The sequence below is a fragment of the Eretmochelys imbricata genome, chromosome 1 (assembly GCF_965152235.1).
Source record: "Eretmochelys imbricata isolate rEreImb1 chromosome 1, rEreImb1.hap1, whole genome shotgun sequence".
In the NCBI taxonomy this organism is placed as follows: Eukaryota; Metazoa; Chordata; order Testudines; family Cheloniidae; genus Eretmochelys; species Eretmochelys imbricata.
The window spans coordinates 47237110-47256693 of record NC_135572.1 but is presented as its reverse complement, the minus strand read 5'-3'; the positions used below and the strand labels follow the sequence as shown (position 1 = coordinate 47256693).

General features: G+C 40.5%; 1 protein-coding gene across 1 annotated transcript in view; it reads left to right on the top strand.

Moving 5' to 3' along the window:
* FLT1 (fms related receptor tyrosine kinase 1) overlaps window positions 1-19584 on the top strand; it is a 129241-nt gene that overhangs the window by 11751 nt on the left and 97906 nt on the right. The window contains exons 3-7 of the mRNA XM_077819089.1: window positions 454-550; window positions 857-1080; window positions 11704-11828; window positions 17567-17729; window positions 17825-17961. Coding sequence (XP_077675215.1) covers window positions 454-550; window positions 857-1080; window positions 11704-11828; window positions 17567-17729; window positions 17825-17961 — 746 coding nt within the window. The remainder of the gene's footprint in view (window positions 1-453; window positions 551-856; window positions 1081-11703; window positions 11829-17566; window positions 17730-17824; window positions 17962-19584) is intronic.

The following is a 19584-nucleotide window of genomic DNA, read 5'->3' as shown; positions in this document are numbered from 1 at the left end:
AGTCAGATGTCTTTGGGGCAGTAACTAGCTGTGGGAGCCCTGTTAGTGCTGTTCCATTGATGATAGATAGCTAGGGAGTGATCAGTGTGAGGCTTATGGGGGTAGCAAGCCACCATGTGCATGATACTAGTCTACTACTGAGCCACAGGGTCCAGGGCCTATTCCATGTGGGAAAATCATGTCCCCCCGAATGAAACAATTCTGGAGCAAACTCAGTGTGGGGAACCTTGCAGAAGTTTCCTCTCTATTCCTTCCCCGCTTTGTTTGTTAATTCCATAGAAGAGGTTCTTGGGCCCTGAGTAAAGACTTCCTTGGCCCAGGGGAAGGTGTGTGGGGGAAAAAACCCAACAGCTACACTGCAACGTTGCAGTGATGATAACACTGTGAATGTGAGCAGATTGAATATGGGAAGGCTATTTACCATTGTTAATGCTTCTCTTATTGTTTTTCTAGGCTCTAGTTCAGGGTCAAAATTAAAAGGTCCTGAACTGAGTATAAAAGGCGCACAACACGTCATTCGAGCAGGCCAGACTTTAAATCTCACATGCAGGTAACCAGATGACTTGGGTTGGATAATTTTCTTGGGTATTAATCCACAGGACTTTTTTTGTTTTTCTTTTCTTTTTTTTTTTGTGATAGATAAAACGGGGAGCAGGGAACAGTGTTGGGGGATAATGGGGGGCTAACTTCAATGGCAATTGTTTAATAGCTCTCTGTTTCCGTTGCTGTTTTTGGAGAACAAGATTAAAGAGAACCCCAGAAATAGCCTGATATAATAAAACAGAAAGCTTGGGAACTGGAGCTATATAATTGTAGCCCAACATCATTGTTTTTATTTCCTTATCTGTGTTTGCAGGGGGGAAATGGTTCATTCATGGTCTCTGCCTGAAGCTCCAAGTAAGGAGAGCAAAAGGCTGAAAGTAATTAAATATGCCTGTGGAAGGAATGGCAAACAGTTCTGTAGTAGCCTGACCTTGAGCAGAGCTCAAGCAAATGACACTGGATACTATAGCTGCAAATATGCATCATCAAGTGCTGTAAAAAAGAAGACAGAATCTACGGTCTATATATTTATTAACGGTAAGATTCCAATTTTTTAAAATGCTCCTTTGGTACTTTAAATTCAACAGTGTTAAAGTGGTCAAAAGTGCTGCAAGTCAACTGTCGTTAAATATCTAAATGCTGCATGTGAATGACATCTTCAGCTTTGCAAAATGGTTATGCAAATTTACCAGCCCATGTACAAAATCTGCTTGCCCATCATTTACTGTGAGGCTGGAGGACAGTGCAAAAAACTTAGTGCCAATGTTTTATTTGCTAGTGAAAAAGAATGGAAGGAAAAAACGCAAATCCAAGCACACATCTCATTGGGCAAGTAGAATTTTGCAAGGTTGATTTATCTGAAATGAAATGGACCAGATGTGCATCTGTGAAATGATTATGGCATTGCAGAACCATCTCACAGTATCAAATGGTAATTCAAAAATATCTCTGCCATGGTACTCCTTATCGATGTTAATTGCCATTAAAAGACCATAGGCTGCTATCTGGCCAAAGGATGCCAAATACTGTCTTGTTGCAGATGGAAAGATCCACTTTCCAGCTTACCAGGGGAATTTTCTCATCCTGTAGAAAATTAATGTTTAAGTGTTTGTCACTTTCAAAACATTCAGTACTCTGGAATTCTATCAGATATTAAACGTATTGATTCTATTTTATGTCATTCTGAATATCAGCTCTTTTGTGTTCAACAACCAAAGATTGTGTAATATATGGGAAATGCCTGCATTATAATACTAAGAATGGCTTGCTGGCCTTGTTCTCTGCAGGGATATTAATCAAGCACAACAGTCACTAAAAATAAAATAAAAGTATAATACAAGCTTTTGAATTTTATTCTTCCTTGAGCTTTAATTCTTTGAATTTACAGCAAAAACGTGACTAGATTAATGTCAGTTATCAGATTAATAGATTTTAAAAATCTGCGATAGAGAGAATCCAAAATGGAAACTTTTCCGACTTATGTGTCTGCCTCCCCTATTGAAGTGGATGCTGGATTGGATCGTTCTTGGTTTTGGTCTTGCAAAATGAAGAACATGACTGAGGCTGTGTAAAAGTGGAACCAATCAGACCTGTTATTTATGTCTGACAGAAAACAAGAGACCCATCCGTTTTGGTCTATATCAGTGGTTCTCAAACTAGGGCCGCCACTTGTTCAGGGAAAGCCCCTGGCAGGACGGGACGGTTTGTTCACCTGCTGCGTCCGCAGGTTCGGCCGATCGCGGCTCTCACTGGCCACGGTTCACCGCTCTAGGCCATTGGGGGCTGTGGGAAGCGGCGCGGGCCGAGGGATGTGCTGGCCGCCCTGCCTGCAGCCCCCATTGGCCTGGAGCGGCGAACCGCGGCCAGTGGGAGCCGCGATCGGCCGAACCTGTGGACGCAACAGGTGAACAAACCATCCCGTCCCGCCAGGGGCTTTCCCTGAACAAATGGCGGCCCTAGTTTGAGAACCACTGCTCTATATCCTGCCTTACCTAGAATTGCTCAATAAATTTATATAGTCACTTCTGCTTTTTCTACCTCTGAACAACACTACGAAAGTATATACTCCTCTTAGTGTTTAAACATTTACCTATGTGACTTTCAGTAGCATAATGCTGGGCAGCCAGCTATGAACGTATCCCTAGAAGTGTAAAGAAGGTTACTAATTTATTGACTAACATTTCCTGCTGCCCATGAAAATATGCAGCTTTCTAGAATAGTAGTTAACCTTTTTCCTGTTGAGACCCCCCTTGAGCCTTCCACCCCATCTAGCTGAGAATACTCTCCCATTTAGCAATATGAGAAGAGCAAAGGTAGTTGTTGTGACCACTTGACATCCTGACTCCAGACTGAAAACCATGTGCTAGGTCTACATTGCTACATACAGGAGACTCCTACATGTTGGTCTCTCTCTCACTTTCTCTCTTTCTCTTTCCTGCACGAGGTGTTAACACTACTTGTTTATCACTGAATTAAGTTGAGACACCGTCAGTCTTTCTCCCTCTTGAGTGCTTTATGTGTTGTTTCCTTGTATTTGAAAGAGAATCTATGTCAGATGCACAAGAATCAGGGTGGGCTTCCTAGTGGATGCAGATGGCTGGAGAGAAACATAAGGTCCTGAGAGACAGAGTGGTTTCTGCAGGCAGGAAAAAAACCTTTAATATGCCAGGTAACATTTTCAAAAGTGCCTAAGTGACTTAGGAGCTGTTGACTTTCAATGAGATTTAGACTCCCAAATGCCTACGTCTCTTTTGAAAGTGGGACTTAGATTCTTAGAAAATTTTACCCTTCACCTTGCTTCCCAGGAAACTTGTGAAAGGTTGTTCAAGAGGCAATCCTGTCCCAAGCTGAGATATCTCTGGCACCCCAGTTTTTAGAATCTGACATTGCTTTCAGTGGTGTGTCAGTTCCTTAACAACCAGGTGTTGATAATCTCAATATAAATGACAATGGATACATGTGCCAGCCTAGGGGTAATGGAATAAGTTGCAGGGTAACTGCTTGATCTGTGCCTGATGAATGTATTCCTCTGAACTTTTGTAAGGTGGGGAGAAAAGTTATTGAGCCTACATAGATTTTACAACTTCAGGAAGAAATGTTGAGCAAGCCACGGGAGATGCGTTTTTGTGAATACACGAAAAAAGGACAGTTGTTATATCTAGCTAGGTGCAGATGCTAGCCCAGTTTGTCTTTGTAAATTTGTTCCTAGGTGGCTCCTGTAGCTTTGAGTCCAGGAATTACAATTCCCAGGATGCACTGGGGTGGAGGGGGGGAGAGAGAAAGAGAGAGGGGGAGAGAGAGAGAGGGAAAAGAAGAATGTGAGCTCTGTGAAAGAGTGAGGGGAATGAAGCTTACCTTTGCTGTTATCAAGCTTCCCAAGTCTTCCTCAAAGGGTGAAGGTACAAAACAAATTGATGACGAGCATAAAAGAATCACAGAAAAACAGAAATCTAACTCACCCAAGTGCCTCATGATTCCTGCTGCTGCAGTCTGCTGTTTCTCCTATGGAATCAGTGTGGCGTTATCAGTTATAAGGGAAAGCGCATGCAATGAAAGTGCCTCTTAACTTAAATCAGTGCTTTTTGGAAACCAGCATGGAACTCATTTATTGAGCTCAGTTTGGAAACAAATAAATAAATTTCCTTTGAAGGTTTTAATTTTTTGAACTAATTTCTGGGTGCTTGGGAAACAAACTAGTATAAAATCCGAATCACTAGTAGTTATGTATTATTTCCTGTCACAGGACATATGTGTCAGTCAATTCCCCATACTAGTACCATGTGGATCACTAAGGTGCCTCTTTCCCATGTTTTAACTCTCTGCACAGGAGAGTAAATAGTTGCTCTTTACAAACACAGAAACTGAATCATGAAAGTTAATATTGTTTGTACAGGAAGTCCTCGCTTATTGTTTTGAAAATGTTACTTGTTTCCGTAATTAGAGTGACTTCGAATATGAACTGGATAGAAAAGAATAGACATATTAAGACTTTCAGTTCAGTAATACAAATATCCTATTGCAGAGGAAAAGATTATATACACAGAAAGGAAGATATAAGTCCCTTTTCCCCTGTGGGATAATGAAAATTCTTGCTGAGGAAGATGAGATGAAAATCTTATATGCCCCAACACGGTACTTTCAAGATCCTAGGTTTCCATTATCATCCTGCCAGGCCACATGAAATTCTTTCAGAAGCCAGTCAATATATAAAACCACTTTTTCCACTGGAATGGCCAATATTGAGTTGCTGTGGGGGGTGAGTGCATAGTCTATGCAGTAGTTACTCTGGCCCCAGACAACCAGGAACTGATGCGTCAGGCAAAAGAAACAAATATTCTTGAGAGCATTGACTTTGTTGCAGTTCACTAAGAAAACTGGGATCCGTATAGTGCATAAGCCCATAGAAACTCTATGAGCCGAGGAGGGAGAAGGACATTGGAATTTGAAACTCAGGAAGGCTTTCTGCAAGTTCCTTATGATCATGAGGCCAAATCCTGCTCTGAGTTCTCACCCTGCTCACCAGTCTGAAGTGGGTCGTTTCACTGAACACCTCCCTTAATGGGACACTCACGTTACTCACAGGAGTGATGTGGGCAGGGTTTTCCACTTGCAACTAGATCATATTAATGCGATGAAGATATTTAAAAAACATACCAAATTAGTAGCATACCAGCTCTTTTGACTGACTGGCTGCCCTAAGGCAGGATTCCCCAGTGACTGACTGTCACTTTCAGGCCTGTCTTTCTGGATGAAAGTGGGTATCACTGAATTTGAGGGGAACCTGCTATCTGTCTTGCAGCTTGGTCAGCAATGGGAATTGTTTTATGTAGTCCTAATCTGATTATCAGTCTCCAATTTGTCATTCTTCAAGGTCTTTCCTAGCATTGTCAATGTTCATGTATGCTAATTTATCTCCTTGACACTATTCCCTGGATGGTGAAATATTTAACGATACTCCTGCTATGCGCCCTTCTTACAATATTCTGGGTACCAGATGTTGAAAATGAAGCAACTAAACAAGATTTTACTTCAATACAATTTAAAGTATACACATTCATAGATCACCAATGATTACAGTTTCAAACATGTCCTCTAATCTTGATTATTTCAATTTTTTGGGTGCCCAAGATTAGATGACTTAAGTGTTTCAAGCTGAGCAATCAAAAATGAAGGGCCCCAGAATTAGTGGACACTGAAAAATTTAAGCCTTTGGACTTTCAAAGTGCTTGTTTTTTGGGAGCACATTTTGTAACCCTAGAGTCACACCCTGCAAACCCTTGGTGCACAGAATTCCCTTTGACATCACTTGGAATTCTGTTGGCAGCTGGCTGAATCAAGCCTTCGAGTTGGAATGGATTTTAAATGTGACTCTAATGGATTCACTTTTCATAACCCTGCATGATACTACATCTCATAACAGGCAGACTGTCTAATAACAGCTCTCCAAAAACTTTGGTTTAAAGTTAAAAAAACCCAGTGTCAGGAGAATTTAACTGGTAAAGGTGTGACTTAAAAAAAAACTAAAAAAAAACCAAAAAAACCACAAATCCCCCTCCCCCAAAGCTCTGAATGTTGACCAAAGATTTAGATTATTTTCTTCCTGTATTTTTTTTTAAATCAGTAATAACCTGGCCATGGAACAACTTGCCCCAGTGTTCCCAGTGTGGGAGGCTCTGCATCTCCCTTATCCCTTTCAAGTTCCATCTCTGCGATTTGGCACATCTCTATCATATGAATTGTACTTTTTGGCTAACAATCTGTCAAAGTCAATAATGTAATAGCACATTTGTTATGAAAGGGAAACTAGGTTAAACTATATTACAGCTGTATGCAGTATGTGGACACATTTTCAGTGCATAAGAAAGTTCCTGCTACAAAATAGAGTCCCTTAGAAACACATTGACATAAATCACTTGTCGTTTCCATTCCTGCGGAAGGAGGCTTCACTTTGTGTACTGTGAGTAGTTCCATTGGATTTACTGGGACTACCCGCAATGTGTAAAGATAAGCATCTGCCCGTTCCTGACTGTGCTTTGATGTATTGTTGAAGCGTGCTAGGAAACCTTTAGTGGGCACCAGCAGGGTCTACACTGACCAATTAATGTGCAACATGTCAATGCACTTTAGAAATCATACCCTGGTAAAGCGCATTGCTCCACCATGTTGATAAGCCTGTTGTGTCTGAAGATAAGTGCTTTAGTCTTGAGATGTTCAACTCCTCTGTACTTTGGATTTTGCTTGCGAAGTTATTCTTGTCCAGGGTTTATTTCTAAGTTTATTAATTTATGTCTCAATGTCACTCTTTCTTCAATGTCCAGCAATCATTTTCACTGGAGGGCCATTATTTTTGGGGCTAGGAAAGAAAAAGAAGACTGAAGGGCTTCTAGAAATAATTTTGTCCACTTAAGGCTAGATTCTGTGCACAGTCCATTCCCAATGTGCTAAATTCTTCTTTCAGTTTCACCAGTGCAACCCAATTGACTTCCATGAAGTTGCACTGATAGTTGCATCCGATGAAGTGAGCTGTAGCTCACGAAAGCTCACGCTCAAATAAATTGGTTAGTCTCTAAGGTGCCACAAGTACTCCTTTTCTTTTTGCGAATACAGACTAACACGGCTGTTACTCTGAAACTGATATAACTGAAGTCAAGGGTTGCATTAATGTAAATGAAAGGAGAATTTGGCCCATGGATTTTAATACAATTTACATGAGTATATCTGAGGACAGAATTTGATCCTTAAAAATGTCTGTATGAATCGGAGAAAGGTATACTCTATAAGTAGGGAAACCATTTCTTTTGAGCCTGAAATACCACTAAGATAAGCATGATATAGACAGGTATCCTCGTCCCATTGAGTAGAATGGCAAAATTCCCTTAGCCTTCAGTGGCACCAGGGTTTCACCCACAGCGTTTGCTTCTGACATGTTTATCTCTGTGTTTTTTGACTTTCATAGACTCCTAGATTCCAAGGCCAAAGGGACCATTGTGGTCATCTAGTCTGACCTCCTGTATAATGCAGGCCATAGAACTTCCTCAAAATAATTCCTAGAACATATTGTTTAGAAAAACATCTAATCTTGATTTAAAAATTGTCAGTGATGGAGAATCCATCATGACCCTTGGTAAATTGTTCCAAAGGTTGACTACCCTCATTGTAAAAAATTCACACCTTATTTCCAGTCTGAATTTGTCTATCTTCAACTTCCAGCCATTGGAACATGTTCTACTTTTCCCTGCTAGATTGAAGATCCCATTATTAAATATTTTTCCCCAGGTAGAGCCAAATAGACTGTAATCAAGTCATCCCTTAACCTTCTCTTTGTTAAGATGAATAGATTGAGCTCTTTGAGTCTATCACTGTAAGCCGTGTTTTCTAGTCCTTTACTCATTTTTGTGGCTCTTCTCTGAACCCTCTCCAACATATCAACATCCTTCTTGAATTGTGTGCACCAGAGCTGGACACAATATTCCAGCGGTGATCACACCAGCGAAAACTATAGAGTTAAAATAACCACTCCATCCCTACTTGAGGTTCCTGGTTACGTATCCCAGGATCACATTAGCTCCTTTAGCCACAGCATCATATTGGGAACTCTTGTTCAGTTGATTGTCGACCATGGCCTCCAAATCTTTTTCAGAGGCAGAGATTTGTGTAGTTGAAGTTAAGAAACCTGAGGGCACAGAGTATGGAAAGGAGGAGCATCCGTTTGTCTGACTTTGCCATTTCAATATGTGCTAATCCAGTTGTTTGTGCAAGATATTTGTCATAATATTTGCCTGAGTTAAGGCTCTTATGTTTTAATCTGTTTTATGACCAGTTGAATAAAATAGCTGCTATTTATGTTCACAGACAATACAGCAAATGACCTTCATGAGGTTTGTGATTCTGTGACCACTTTTTGTGGCCTCATGTTGATTGTGAGTGGGAAATATTGCGGGTAACCTTGTTAAACACAGTACAAAACCACTAACTGCAGGCAAATTATTGTTTTAAAATACAATATTCAGTAAGAAGTGACCTCCAATTTATGCAAATATTCAGGTTTTTTCCCCCTGTTGTTTAGCAAAAAATAAACATGCTCCTCCCAATGAAATACTTAAAGCCAAAAGAGCATAATACATCATGCTATTGTGATCTTCAACATTGCTGAAAATACTCTTTTTTTTAAGATAAACCATTCTGTTCAAAGTCAGAATTAGACCCCCATGGCCTGATTCACCACAGTGTTACTCTGCTTTTACACCTAGAGTTAGTTACACCACCGTAAAAGTGGAGTGGTGAATCAGACCCAAAGGGTGGAGAAACTTCATATTGGAGATGGCCCAGAAGAATAGGGGAGGGAAGTCAGATTTAGACTTTACGGGTCTAATTCACCACTGTGTTACATCACCTCAGGAAGGAAAAATTAATCTCTGGCAATCAGAAGGGAAACATGGCAGGAGCTGCTAGCAATAGGTAGGTTGGGGGGTGGGGGTGGGGGGTGGGGAGAAAAGACTAAGATGAGATCAGGAGGGTTTATTAATTGGGGAAGAAAGGTTCTATCTCACTGGAGTATTCTGACTGTGTTACTCCAGCACCAGCTGCTAGTCCTGAAGTAATGACTATATCCCCTTATGACCATTAAGAAGGAAGGAGAATAAAATCAAAGGGGCTCAGGAAAAGCCTCCAAAGTAATTATGAAAACAAAACGCTGCTAGGAAACATGATGCATATTCCTTTTAATCAAAAGCAGGAAGACATTTGGAGGGCTTTGGGCCATATACTGCCCTCAGTCCATGGCGGAACTCCCCAGTGATGTCAATGGGAATTCTGCATACGAATCGAGCTATAGCTGTGGCTGGCTCTTAATGTCTAAATGCTCTAATGTGTAATTGTAATTTCAGATTTACAGGGAAAAGCCATCTTCAAATGTAATAATTTCATTCAGAGGAGTCAAGGAAACTTTTTTAGCTTTGTTACAGCACTTGACTGTCTCCTCCAAGTGTGAATGGCAGCATGCACGTTTCCATTAAGGGAAAAAATGGTTCTTCACATTTTGTGCTGGTTTCCTGTCACCGCCTTTAGACGGGCAGGGAGTCCTGTGAGGTTAGGGCAGTACAGCTCCCACTAGAGCAATGTTGGCATCAGTTAGTGGTGACACTTTGTCTGGAGACAGTACCGGTAGTCTTCAGGGCAGCTCTTCCTCACACTTGTAACGATCTGGAGATTATGATACAGGAAACTACTCTGCAAAGTTTGCTGGTTTGGGAAAGTAGCTCTTAATTTTGTGACAAGGATAAATGAGCCTTAGGGGAGTAACAAGTCTGTTTCACTAGTGATGTTAAAGGTCTAGTGACCTCTTCCATAACTGCAGCCCCTGCAAAACAAAAATGTTTCTTTTACAATGGTACAAGCAGGCGCAGTCTTGGTCTTTCCTTGAATCATATTGCAAAGGAAATGTTAGACTAACAAGTCTTTGAGTATTTTTATTGCATACGCAGTCTCTACTGTGCATGAGCTCCTTTTACGATTACAACAGATCTGACTGTGATCCAGGCTTTCAATTTCAAATGATTTTCTTCATGCAACAATTTGATCTCATCTATCAAATCTCCTTAAACTCTTTGGGCAAAACTATCTCTCACTTGCGTAGGGGTAAATCTAAGGTACTTCTGAATTTAGCCCATTGTAAATAAGTGCAGAATTGCTTCCCTCCTGCCCTGTGCCTAAGATGTACTTTAATTTGTGTAGTCTAATAAGAAATGAGGATCTTAAAGGATTTTATTACGATGTGAAGTGATGCACATACTCTTGACTGAAAGAGAAGCAAAATAATGTATTTAAAAGAGTAGCAGCTTCATTGAACATATAGGAATGTTCAGAGATTCATGACTGGGATAATTTGACAGTGATACTCTATTTCAACATTCACAAATGGCCAAGCCTTGGAAGGAAGAATACTATTGCTATGTATTGGATTCTGACTGAGTGAAAACAGCAGAATTTGGCTGAAAATGCACCAGAACTAGAGACAGGCCTCAAGTTAGGAATCAAATAGTCCACATTTTGGAGGTGTTAAAAAAGCCAAACCTAGGGTTTTGCATTTTGCAAATAGCCTCTCTCTTTACACTGCGTAAAACCAATCCCCCAGATCTGACCATCTGCAAACAGGATTTGGATCCAGAGTTTGTGGCTCTTGTCCATCTTGGTTAAACAACACAAACAATAAAACATTTGCAAAAGCAACAGTAATGTTCCCTATTTCCAATGTGGGCTATTTATGCCAATGCCTTTTGTCAATGGTGATTGCTTAAGGAGACAGTAAATTATACTGTCAAGTCTTATTTGTTGAGTTAAATGAAATAAATGTTTTCCTGTCATTTTCGTTCACCTTGTCACTTACAAAAGAGACACAGATATATTGTGCTGGTGGGAAGGAATGCAATTATTAATGCTTACTCGTCCAAATTCTAAGAGCTACTTGAATATCTGATTTAATGACCATGTTTAGGATCCCAGTCCTAGTCTTACTGAAGCCAATGTGAGTTTTGCTATTGACTTCCAAGGGAGCAGGAACAGGCCCTTAGTGGGGTGTTTTTTGATAGGTGAATTCCAGCTCAGTCCCATGTAAGTACTTCTTCCAATGACAATAAAAAATAAATGAACCCAAACACAATGAAATATGGTATTTTATTTATGTCCAAGCCGTATGTGAGATGCAATAAGTAGAAAAAAATCTGCTTACTTAACATCACCTATATTATATATAATATCTATCTATCTATCTATATTAAAGATGATGCAAAAATGTAAAGAAATGTTGTGTTGATTATTAATGATTAGTGATCTTTCATACACTGCCAAAATATTTTACCAGCCCTAAATAATGAAAGTAAATGGAACAGGTATTTTGGAAACTTATCAACACTGATAGTTAGGGAGAATTGGCTGATCTGTTGTTATAGTTATCTGTAAATAATGAAAAAAACATTTTTAAAGAGATGGGGGGCCTGTGGTGAGAATTTTCTCTAGGCCCTTCAGATTTACCACAATAAATGAGTAGGCTCTTTTTAGTTGTTGTGGTAATCTGTTAGTATAGTTTGGTTAAGTGAGCCACACATTTTCTGTGCAGTTGTAATGTTTCAGGCAGTTACCTTTTCTTTTTATCCTTCTCTGTAGATACAGGCAGTCCATTTGTAGAGCTGCACAGTGACATACCTAAAATTATACATATGACTGATGGAGGAGAGATGATCATTCCATGCAGAGTCACAGCACCAGACATTGCTGTTACTTTAAAAAAGGTAACTTGATTCACGTATATTTCTGAAAGTGTTATTGCAGACATAAATTTGCTGCATTACTTTTTTGCAACTATTTTAATGATTGGAGTGTTTGAGCAATTACTTGTTCCCTTGTGTTAAATATTAACTGTATATTCTGGGGGCACCTCTGATTTAGGGGATAATCTCCTCTTGGAGCCTGGTCCAATGACTGAAATCAATAAAGATACTTCCATTGACCCAAGCTCAAGTGCTTGCTGCATAGAAATGTATGCACGTGGCTCCCAAGGAAGCTAGTAGAATTACATACATGAAGTAAATCCCCAGGTATCAAGATGAGAACAGTACTTCTTTGTTAATGTTATTCTTGTTTAGTTTAAATAGAGACGACGGCTCATAGAACAGGAGAGCTGTGCAAGTCAAGGATGGGATGCTTTATCTATGACTGGAGAGCTCCATATGTGAAGGGATAGATGAATGGTATTGTTTCAGGAAAGAGAAGGTCAACTCTTTGTGTAAAACAGCAGGAAATAGTAAGACAGGACTCAAGAAAACTGATGAACTGTTCAAATAAGACATGCAGGGTCAAATTTTCAGCTCGTGAAAATCAACATAGAGCCACTGATTTCAATGCTCTGTTGATTTACACCAGCTAAGATGTGGAACCTTGTGTTTTAACTTAAGGTAGAGGTTCTCAAACTGCAGTGGTCCATGGAGCACTTGCTCATGGTCTGTAGAGACCTGGCTGGTGACATGACACTAACTTTCCTCCTTGTTTCCAACTGCTAAATCACATTAAAGGAAGCTAAAAATGCAGAGAAAATAAACAACTTGAATCTAAAAACGATCTCTATAGATTAAAGCACTTTTGATTCTGGAGCACAATTCCTTAGTGAGATGTGGAGCAGGGTTGGCTTGTGCAGAAAATTTGATGGCTGTAGAAGCAAAGAATAAATGGGGCCGGGACTGAAGTGTGTGTGTTGTAGAATGAGAATCAATTTTTTAGATTTTGGAGGTTGTGTGGTTAAAAATGTTTCCTTGTTGTGTCTTAAACCTCAGTGTATTTAATTCCTAACTGGGAAAACTCCTGTTTCACTAAGCATTCTGCCTACAAGGATCTTCTTTAAAATGAGTTTCTCCTCTCCCTCCTCTTCCAATGAATGAGATTTATACCCACCACTCTTCCTCCACTGCCAGGGAGTATCCACTACCCTTGTAGCTGAAGTTTGTGGTGTAGGATCATGTGGCTCTATGGCACCAAAGTCAGATATAACATGGATTATAAGGGAGGAGGAGGCTTGCCTTAACTAAGGGAATTGGTTATGTATACTTTTTGCATTCCAGGAAAAAGAAATGTGCCTCCCTAGTTCATATCCAAATTTCCTGGAACATGTAAGCTACAGGTGCTTAGATCATGTACTTGGTTATTTGTCATGCTATGAAACCAGTGGATGTAGGCTCCAGCAATTTTTTTGCTTAAGTAACATTTAAGAGAGGCCTGAGATTTATTTTACAACTGCTGTCATAGTACTTATGGCTAGATAGCAAAGCAGTCATTCTGTTTTCTACTTGGCAATAAAGCGAAAAGCCAAGATTCCTGTTCTGGAACTTCTGTAGCTGGAAGAACAGCATTGAGCCATTAGGTCTCTATCCTGTGTTAACAGGAATTCAGAAAATAGGTTCTCAGTCACGTTTCACGCTTCCTAGGGAAGCAATTCCTCCCTTTGGAGTCGACTCAATCCTAAAGTCATGTGGAGACACTGCCATTCACATTTTGTTTCTCTTAGTATTGTTACCTTTTAGTTTCAATGGTGCAATGTGGGGAAATTTCATTATTCATCTCTAGTGCTATGAATGATGTTAGCCAGTGAAATGCAATGTGGGGAAATTTTATTATTCATCTCTAGAGCTATGAGAATGAAATACTGTAATTGAATTACAGTGAAATACGGTAATTACCTATTGTACAAATGTAATTGCAGCTTTATGTGAGCTTTGAGAAGTGTAGCTGCTATAACTTCAAGTTAAGTGTGTGGGCCAACGTTTGCGTATTGCACAAGATGGCAATCAATATACACACCACAGAAAGAGCCATAAAAATCTTGCAGCCAGGGATTAAGACAGTACAAGAAATTGGAAAAGGAAGATGGAAACTTTCATTTCTGGGTCACGAATTCAAATCTATCCTAGGTCTATAGCAACTGAATTTTTTTTTCCTCATTGTTTGACAACCTGTAAAATTAGTTAATGGTTTTGGTCTAATTCTTAGTAGACAGATTGCCACATTGCCGAAACCACCATTGACACTGCTTATGGTAACCTTTGTCCAAAGTTCAAATGGGCACCACAGCAGCAACAGCATGTGCCTTCCCCACATCACCAGGGTAACTTGCCTCAGCCCCACCATGAAGGAACCATCTCTTGGAGAAGTTGTTTTGTCTCCCTATCTCTTCCTCCCGGCTGAGAACGCCAACGACAGTTTTAACACAGAGGGGCAGCCATGTTTGAAAAACAAAATGAAAAAAGGGGCGGAAGATTAGGGAATTATTGACCACAAGAATGGGAGGTTTTATAGGCCCTTCCTTCCCCAAATCAGATTCCTCCTTCTCACATGAAGAAAGATGTAGATATTTCAAAATCTGTTACACATTTCAGTATGCTTTAAATTGGCATTTTTAATACAATATATCTTACAAAACATATGGGAAACATATCTTTACTATATTCATAGGCTTTCAATATTGTATTGTGGCAGGGCCATAAGACCCCATGCAGGATCAAGGCTCATTGCGCTAAATGCTGTACACATAGGAAGACAGTCCCCTACAGTCTAATTGGAAATAAGAAGAGCAGAGGGTGACTAGGGAAACTTAGCTGCTATGGTGATGTGGGTGATCTAAGTACCTAGATGTATAATAATGATAATATCCCATGTTTACTTAGGTTATTCTGACCAATATTGTCTCGTTCTTTTCTTGAACTCCCTCATGTGTCTGACTCCTTCTTTTGGCTCTCTTTAGATGGTAAGTTCTTTGGGGGCAGGGACTGTCTTTTTGTTCTGTTTGTACAGCACCTAATACAGTGAGGTCCTGGTCCATGACTAGGCCTTCTAGGTGTCATGGTAATACAAAATAAAACAATAATAACAACAACTAAGTGATTCTGGATCATTTCAACTTTTTTAAAAATCAGTCACTGGTGGTTTCCTGCTGGCCCCCTGGCAGAAGTGGAGTGATTTGAAGGAGGAGAGGGTAGTGCTCGGTCACAGTGGCTCTGTGCATTGGAGCAGCGTGGAGAAGCTGGTGGGGAAAGTGGGCAAGCAGGTCACAGAGGGTAGTGGCATTGGTGGAATGGAGTGAGCGCTGAGGGTGGCTCAGTAAGATATAACAGCAAATAAGTAGGGATGGGGAGAGTTGTGAAAGGCCTTAAAGGTGAGGACCTGGCCTGTTTCGGTTCTTTCCAGTTGGAAAAAAACCTTAGCTCTCCTCTCCTCAGAGAACAGCTGATTGGAGCACCTTGGACTTTTTGATCTGACTCAGCCACAGGAGACCAGCTTTGCTGTGTAGGATCCCAGAGGGCTTTGCTTTCATGTTCTGCCCCTGCTTTTAATTTTCATTAGTCATGGATTTCAATTGTCTAATGTGTCCTTGATGGTAACTGAAGTTTCCCACACACTTTTTTTTTTTAAAGATGCCCAAGCTGCTTATGTAACTCTAACCTTTTCCGGGAGGTGCCGGACTAGTAAATTGTTTGTGCATGGATTTGCATTAGGGATGGGTGGGGCTCTTGGAGCCTGAGGGTCTGGGAACCGCACAAACTATACTCCAGCTTCACAAAATGAGATTAAGTTTGTAAAGGTTTGTTCTAGTAATTTAGACTCTCTCCCTCGCTCTGCGCCACTCCCAGAGAGGGTCAGTGTTAAGAGCTTTTCTAGCTAAAGGGAAGCATGTGCTATGTATTAAGGCTAGATGAACAACACTCTTAGCCCTAAAGCTAGGCTAATGCAAATTTATTAACTGATTAATTAATGAATAGGAATTCAGCTTGCCCTGGGCAGCATCTGCTTGTGGGGCTCCTGTGGAGCCTTGACTGCAAATCGAATCCTCCTCTTATCTCCCAGCAGAACCCCTGGGGGAATGCAGCAGTGAAACAATAAGGACAACCTGCACCTCCACTGAACCAGCCGGGGGTAAATCCAGCTGGATGGCTTGAAAACCAGAGCCGTGAACTGGTTTAACATATTGTTTGTATGTAGAAACAGTAACTACAATAGCGCCGTCCCTAGAATACAAGGCACTGCTGAGTGTCAGCCAGCTGGCTATAAAGTAATGGACTGCACTTATGCGTGTAACACATAAGTCCCCTGTGATTTGCAAGCTTATTATAGCTTCTTATCAGATGTTGTAAAGATAAGGAATTCTATTCTACTGCAGCACTTTTGTGCCAGCTGTAATTAGTCATCATTCATGTCTGTCAGAGGAAATGGCATGCGATGACGAGGGGGATCTTGAGGGCAGCTTTAGGCCTGTGCTGAATAGGCAGCACTGAGTGTGTCACATTTCAGAGGGAAGGTGTTCTGTGCAGGAAGAAGCCACCTCGTCACAAGTCCCCAGATTCTGGGCATCCATCCCTAAGGCTTTGGCTGCAAGAAGAGGAGGGCTGGCCAGAAGACGAGTTCTCTGGTCAAGCCAGGGGGCAGGACAGAGGTGAAAGGCATGCAGCGAGGCTGGTGACAGAAAGCAGTGGCAACGGCAAAGGTGCTTTGTTGACGTGGGAGGGGAAGGGGCACACACCAGTCCTTTCTTAGATCACGAGGACACCGCAGCTCAACTGGGAGAAATTTTAAAAAAACGTGCAGTTCTTCTTTAAAACGTGACAATAAAAAATGGCACTGTGAATTTCCGTACTAATGATTTTGGATTCCTCAGTTTTTGGGTACTCAACCTGAGATACTTTAAAGGTGCCTGATTTTCAGTGCTGAGCACTGATCCTCTGAAAATAAGGCCCAATTAATGTATTTCAGGTTGGGCACCAAAAATCACTAGTCACTTCTGAAAAATTAAGGTCACAACCTCCTGTGGCTTTCCTCATTTTCCAGTAAGAACTACAATTAGCATGACTGAGGAAGCTCTGCGGCCTTATGATTCATGGATTGTGTGCTGTGATAGTCATGAGAAGCATGTATATTATGATGTGTCAGTTTGGGAACATGTGCACATAATATTCACACCCTTTCAGAAACAATTTAGTGGCCTTAGAAGACAACAGAAATCAAGAGACTCATCAAACTGAATCTGAGCTGGCATTTGTAAAAGGCACAAGATGACAGCAAAGGAAGTTAATCCGTCAACCATAGGGGAAAATGTGTATTTCTTTCTCAATAGCCACACCAGAATAGTTAATTACAAAGTCTGTCTGTCTGAGGCACTTTGACTGCCAACAGTATTGTAGGCAGACTAAGCTCCTAGGCTAAGGCTAGTGTCATTCATTTGTATATTAATTTACAGCCTGCAGTAAATAATGTAAATGATGGATACAAATGAAACCTTCACATTCTGCACCCAGATTTTCTTTTAATTTAACATAAAACATTTACTTGAAAATATGCCTAATTAAATCTTGTCATTTGTAAATTGATTGGCATTTTTTAGATTTGTTTTTTAAATTCCTTTTTATTAAGCCTCCACAGGTTTTTGGGGAGGGGGCTCTGTGGAAATAAAAATGGATTAGTTTTTATCAAATATGTTCTTCATTTTCAGATTCCACTAGAAACTCTGATTCCTGATGGGAAGACAATAATTTGGGATAGCACAAAAGGCTTTATAATACCAAAGGCAACATACAGATTCATAGGTCTCATGAGCTGCGAGACAACCATTGGCGGGCATAAGTATAGTACGAAATACCTAACGCACCGACAAAGTGAGTAGTGTTCACCTCAGTAGTCTCAGTCTTGGAAACATGGCTTTATGTTGGTGTGATGCTATTCATTTTTCCTTTCTCTTTGTGATCTGCAGCCAACACAATATTTGATGTCCAACTAAACACCCCAAACCTAGTCAAATTGCTGAAAGGAGACACCCTGGCCATTAACTGTACAGTTGCTGCAGCCTGGAACACAAGAGTTCAGATGACATGGAGTTACCCTGGTGAGGTGAGTGCTTTGGTCTGTATGTAAAAATGCTACTTATTTTCTGAAACAGCATCCCATTAATAAGCAACCCCGTTAGGAATTTTGGCTTGAAATACTTGCCATACTTGGCATTCCATAGTCATGACCCTCGCTGACATGTCTTTTATTGCCTTTTTACAATTATTATTTTGCTTAATTGAATGAGTAAACATGTTTCCACAATACGCTGAGGTATATTGCATAATCAGGAGTGAACAGAATTGTTTCATCCTTGGGAATTTCTTCTTGGTTTCGGTGAAGTAATCGAAATTTATCACCCAGAGCCAAGTTCTCTTTTGTAACAGAAAAGTTTTCAGTTAAGCCATCTTTCTAAGCCCATTCATGTAAAGGACTGGCAGACAGTCAGGCACCCGACTCAAGCATGTTTAGAAAAGATATTACTATTCAGCTAGCCAAGATCTCATTTGTTAAGTGTCACACCAACAATTCTCTTGTTTTGACAACTACAAGAATGATCTTGAATGTATTTCCCCTCTCCTGCCTCCCCCTAGATTGGGAGCATCCTCATAAATACTTGTCATTTATGAAACAACTGCCAGGGAGTCCGTGTTAAGCTGATAAGAAATTTGACATTCGTTTAAGGTTTACAGCTCCCAGTCCTTTCATGTCAGTTTGATTTATACTGTAGATTCAAGTCATGATCATTTATTATGTCAGTCATTGTGCCTAATCACAACCTGAAATTACGATTACACTATGTCAGAATGATTACACCAGCAGCTTCTAGCATATTGTGGCTGTTTGCACTAACATTTTTTCATCTCAGAAATAAATAACTTAGCAACAAACAATATTCTGAGCATGCTAGAGAGGCACATTGTTGCCTTGCCCTTGATCCATTGCTTAACATTACACTTTGCGCTGTGAAGTAGTGTTTTGTTTTTGTTTAGATGATAGGCTGCTCCATGTTTTATAAGACAATAACAATGTTCTGGGTTAAATAAACTCTGAGGCCAAAGGCTGAGGGGGAGTCACAGGAAATAACCCCTCAGCTTCAGTTTATCGTCTGCTCCACCCTATTCTCTTGCCAAATCTTGTCATTTCTCTCTCTCTGTAATGTTTCCAGAATTCTCCCCTTCTCTGTTCCTGCTGCTAACACCCTGGTACACACCTTGTCTACTGTAAATCTTCTCCTCTCTGGCCTCCTATTTTTTCTCCATTTTATTCAACATGCTGCAGGTAACACAATCTTCCTCTCCTGTTGCTTCCACCCTTTCCTGTGGAGTCTCTTCATTGTCTGTATGTCTTGTCAGGATCACTCGGATTCTTCAGCCTCATTTCCTAAGTGCGACATAACTCTGCCCCAAGCGCACCTCCGTTCTCATTTCCACTCACTCCCCCGTGTTGGGGCCCTATAGCTGGCAATATTTAAAGTTGGGAAGTGACTATGTAGCCATATGCAAAATTGGTAGATGTAGGACTATAGTAATTAATAACCAGATTAAATTTTAAATTAAGGGTTAGCAGGCACACTGGGTTAATACATGAGCCTTTCACCCCCTACACCAATGTTTCCTGTCTTGGGGGACTGGACTCTATATGGAGAAGTGTCATTCTAGTTCACTGGGTCACACAGGCAGAGCA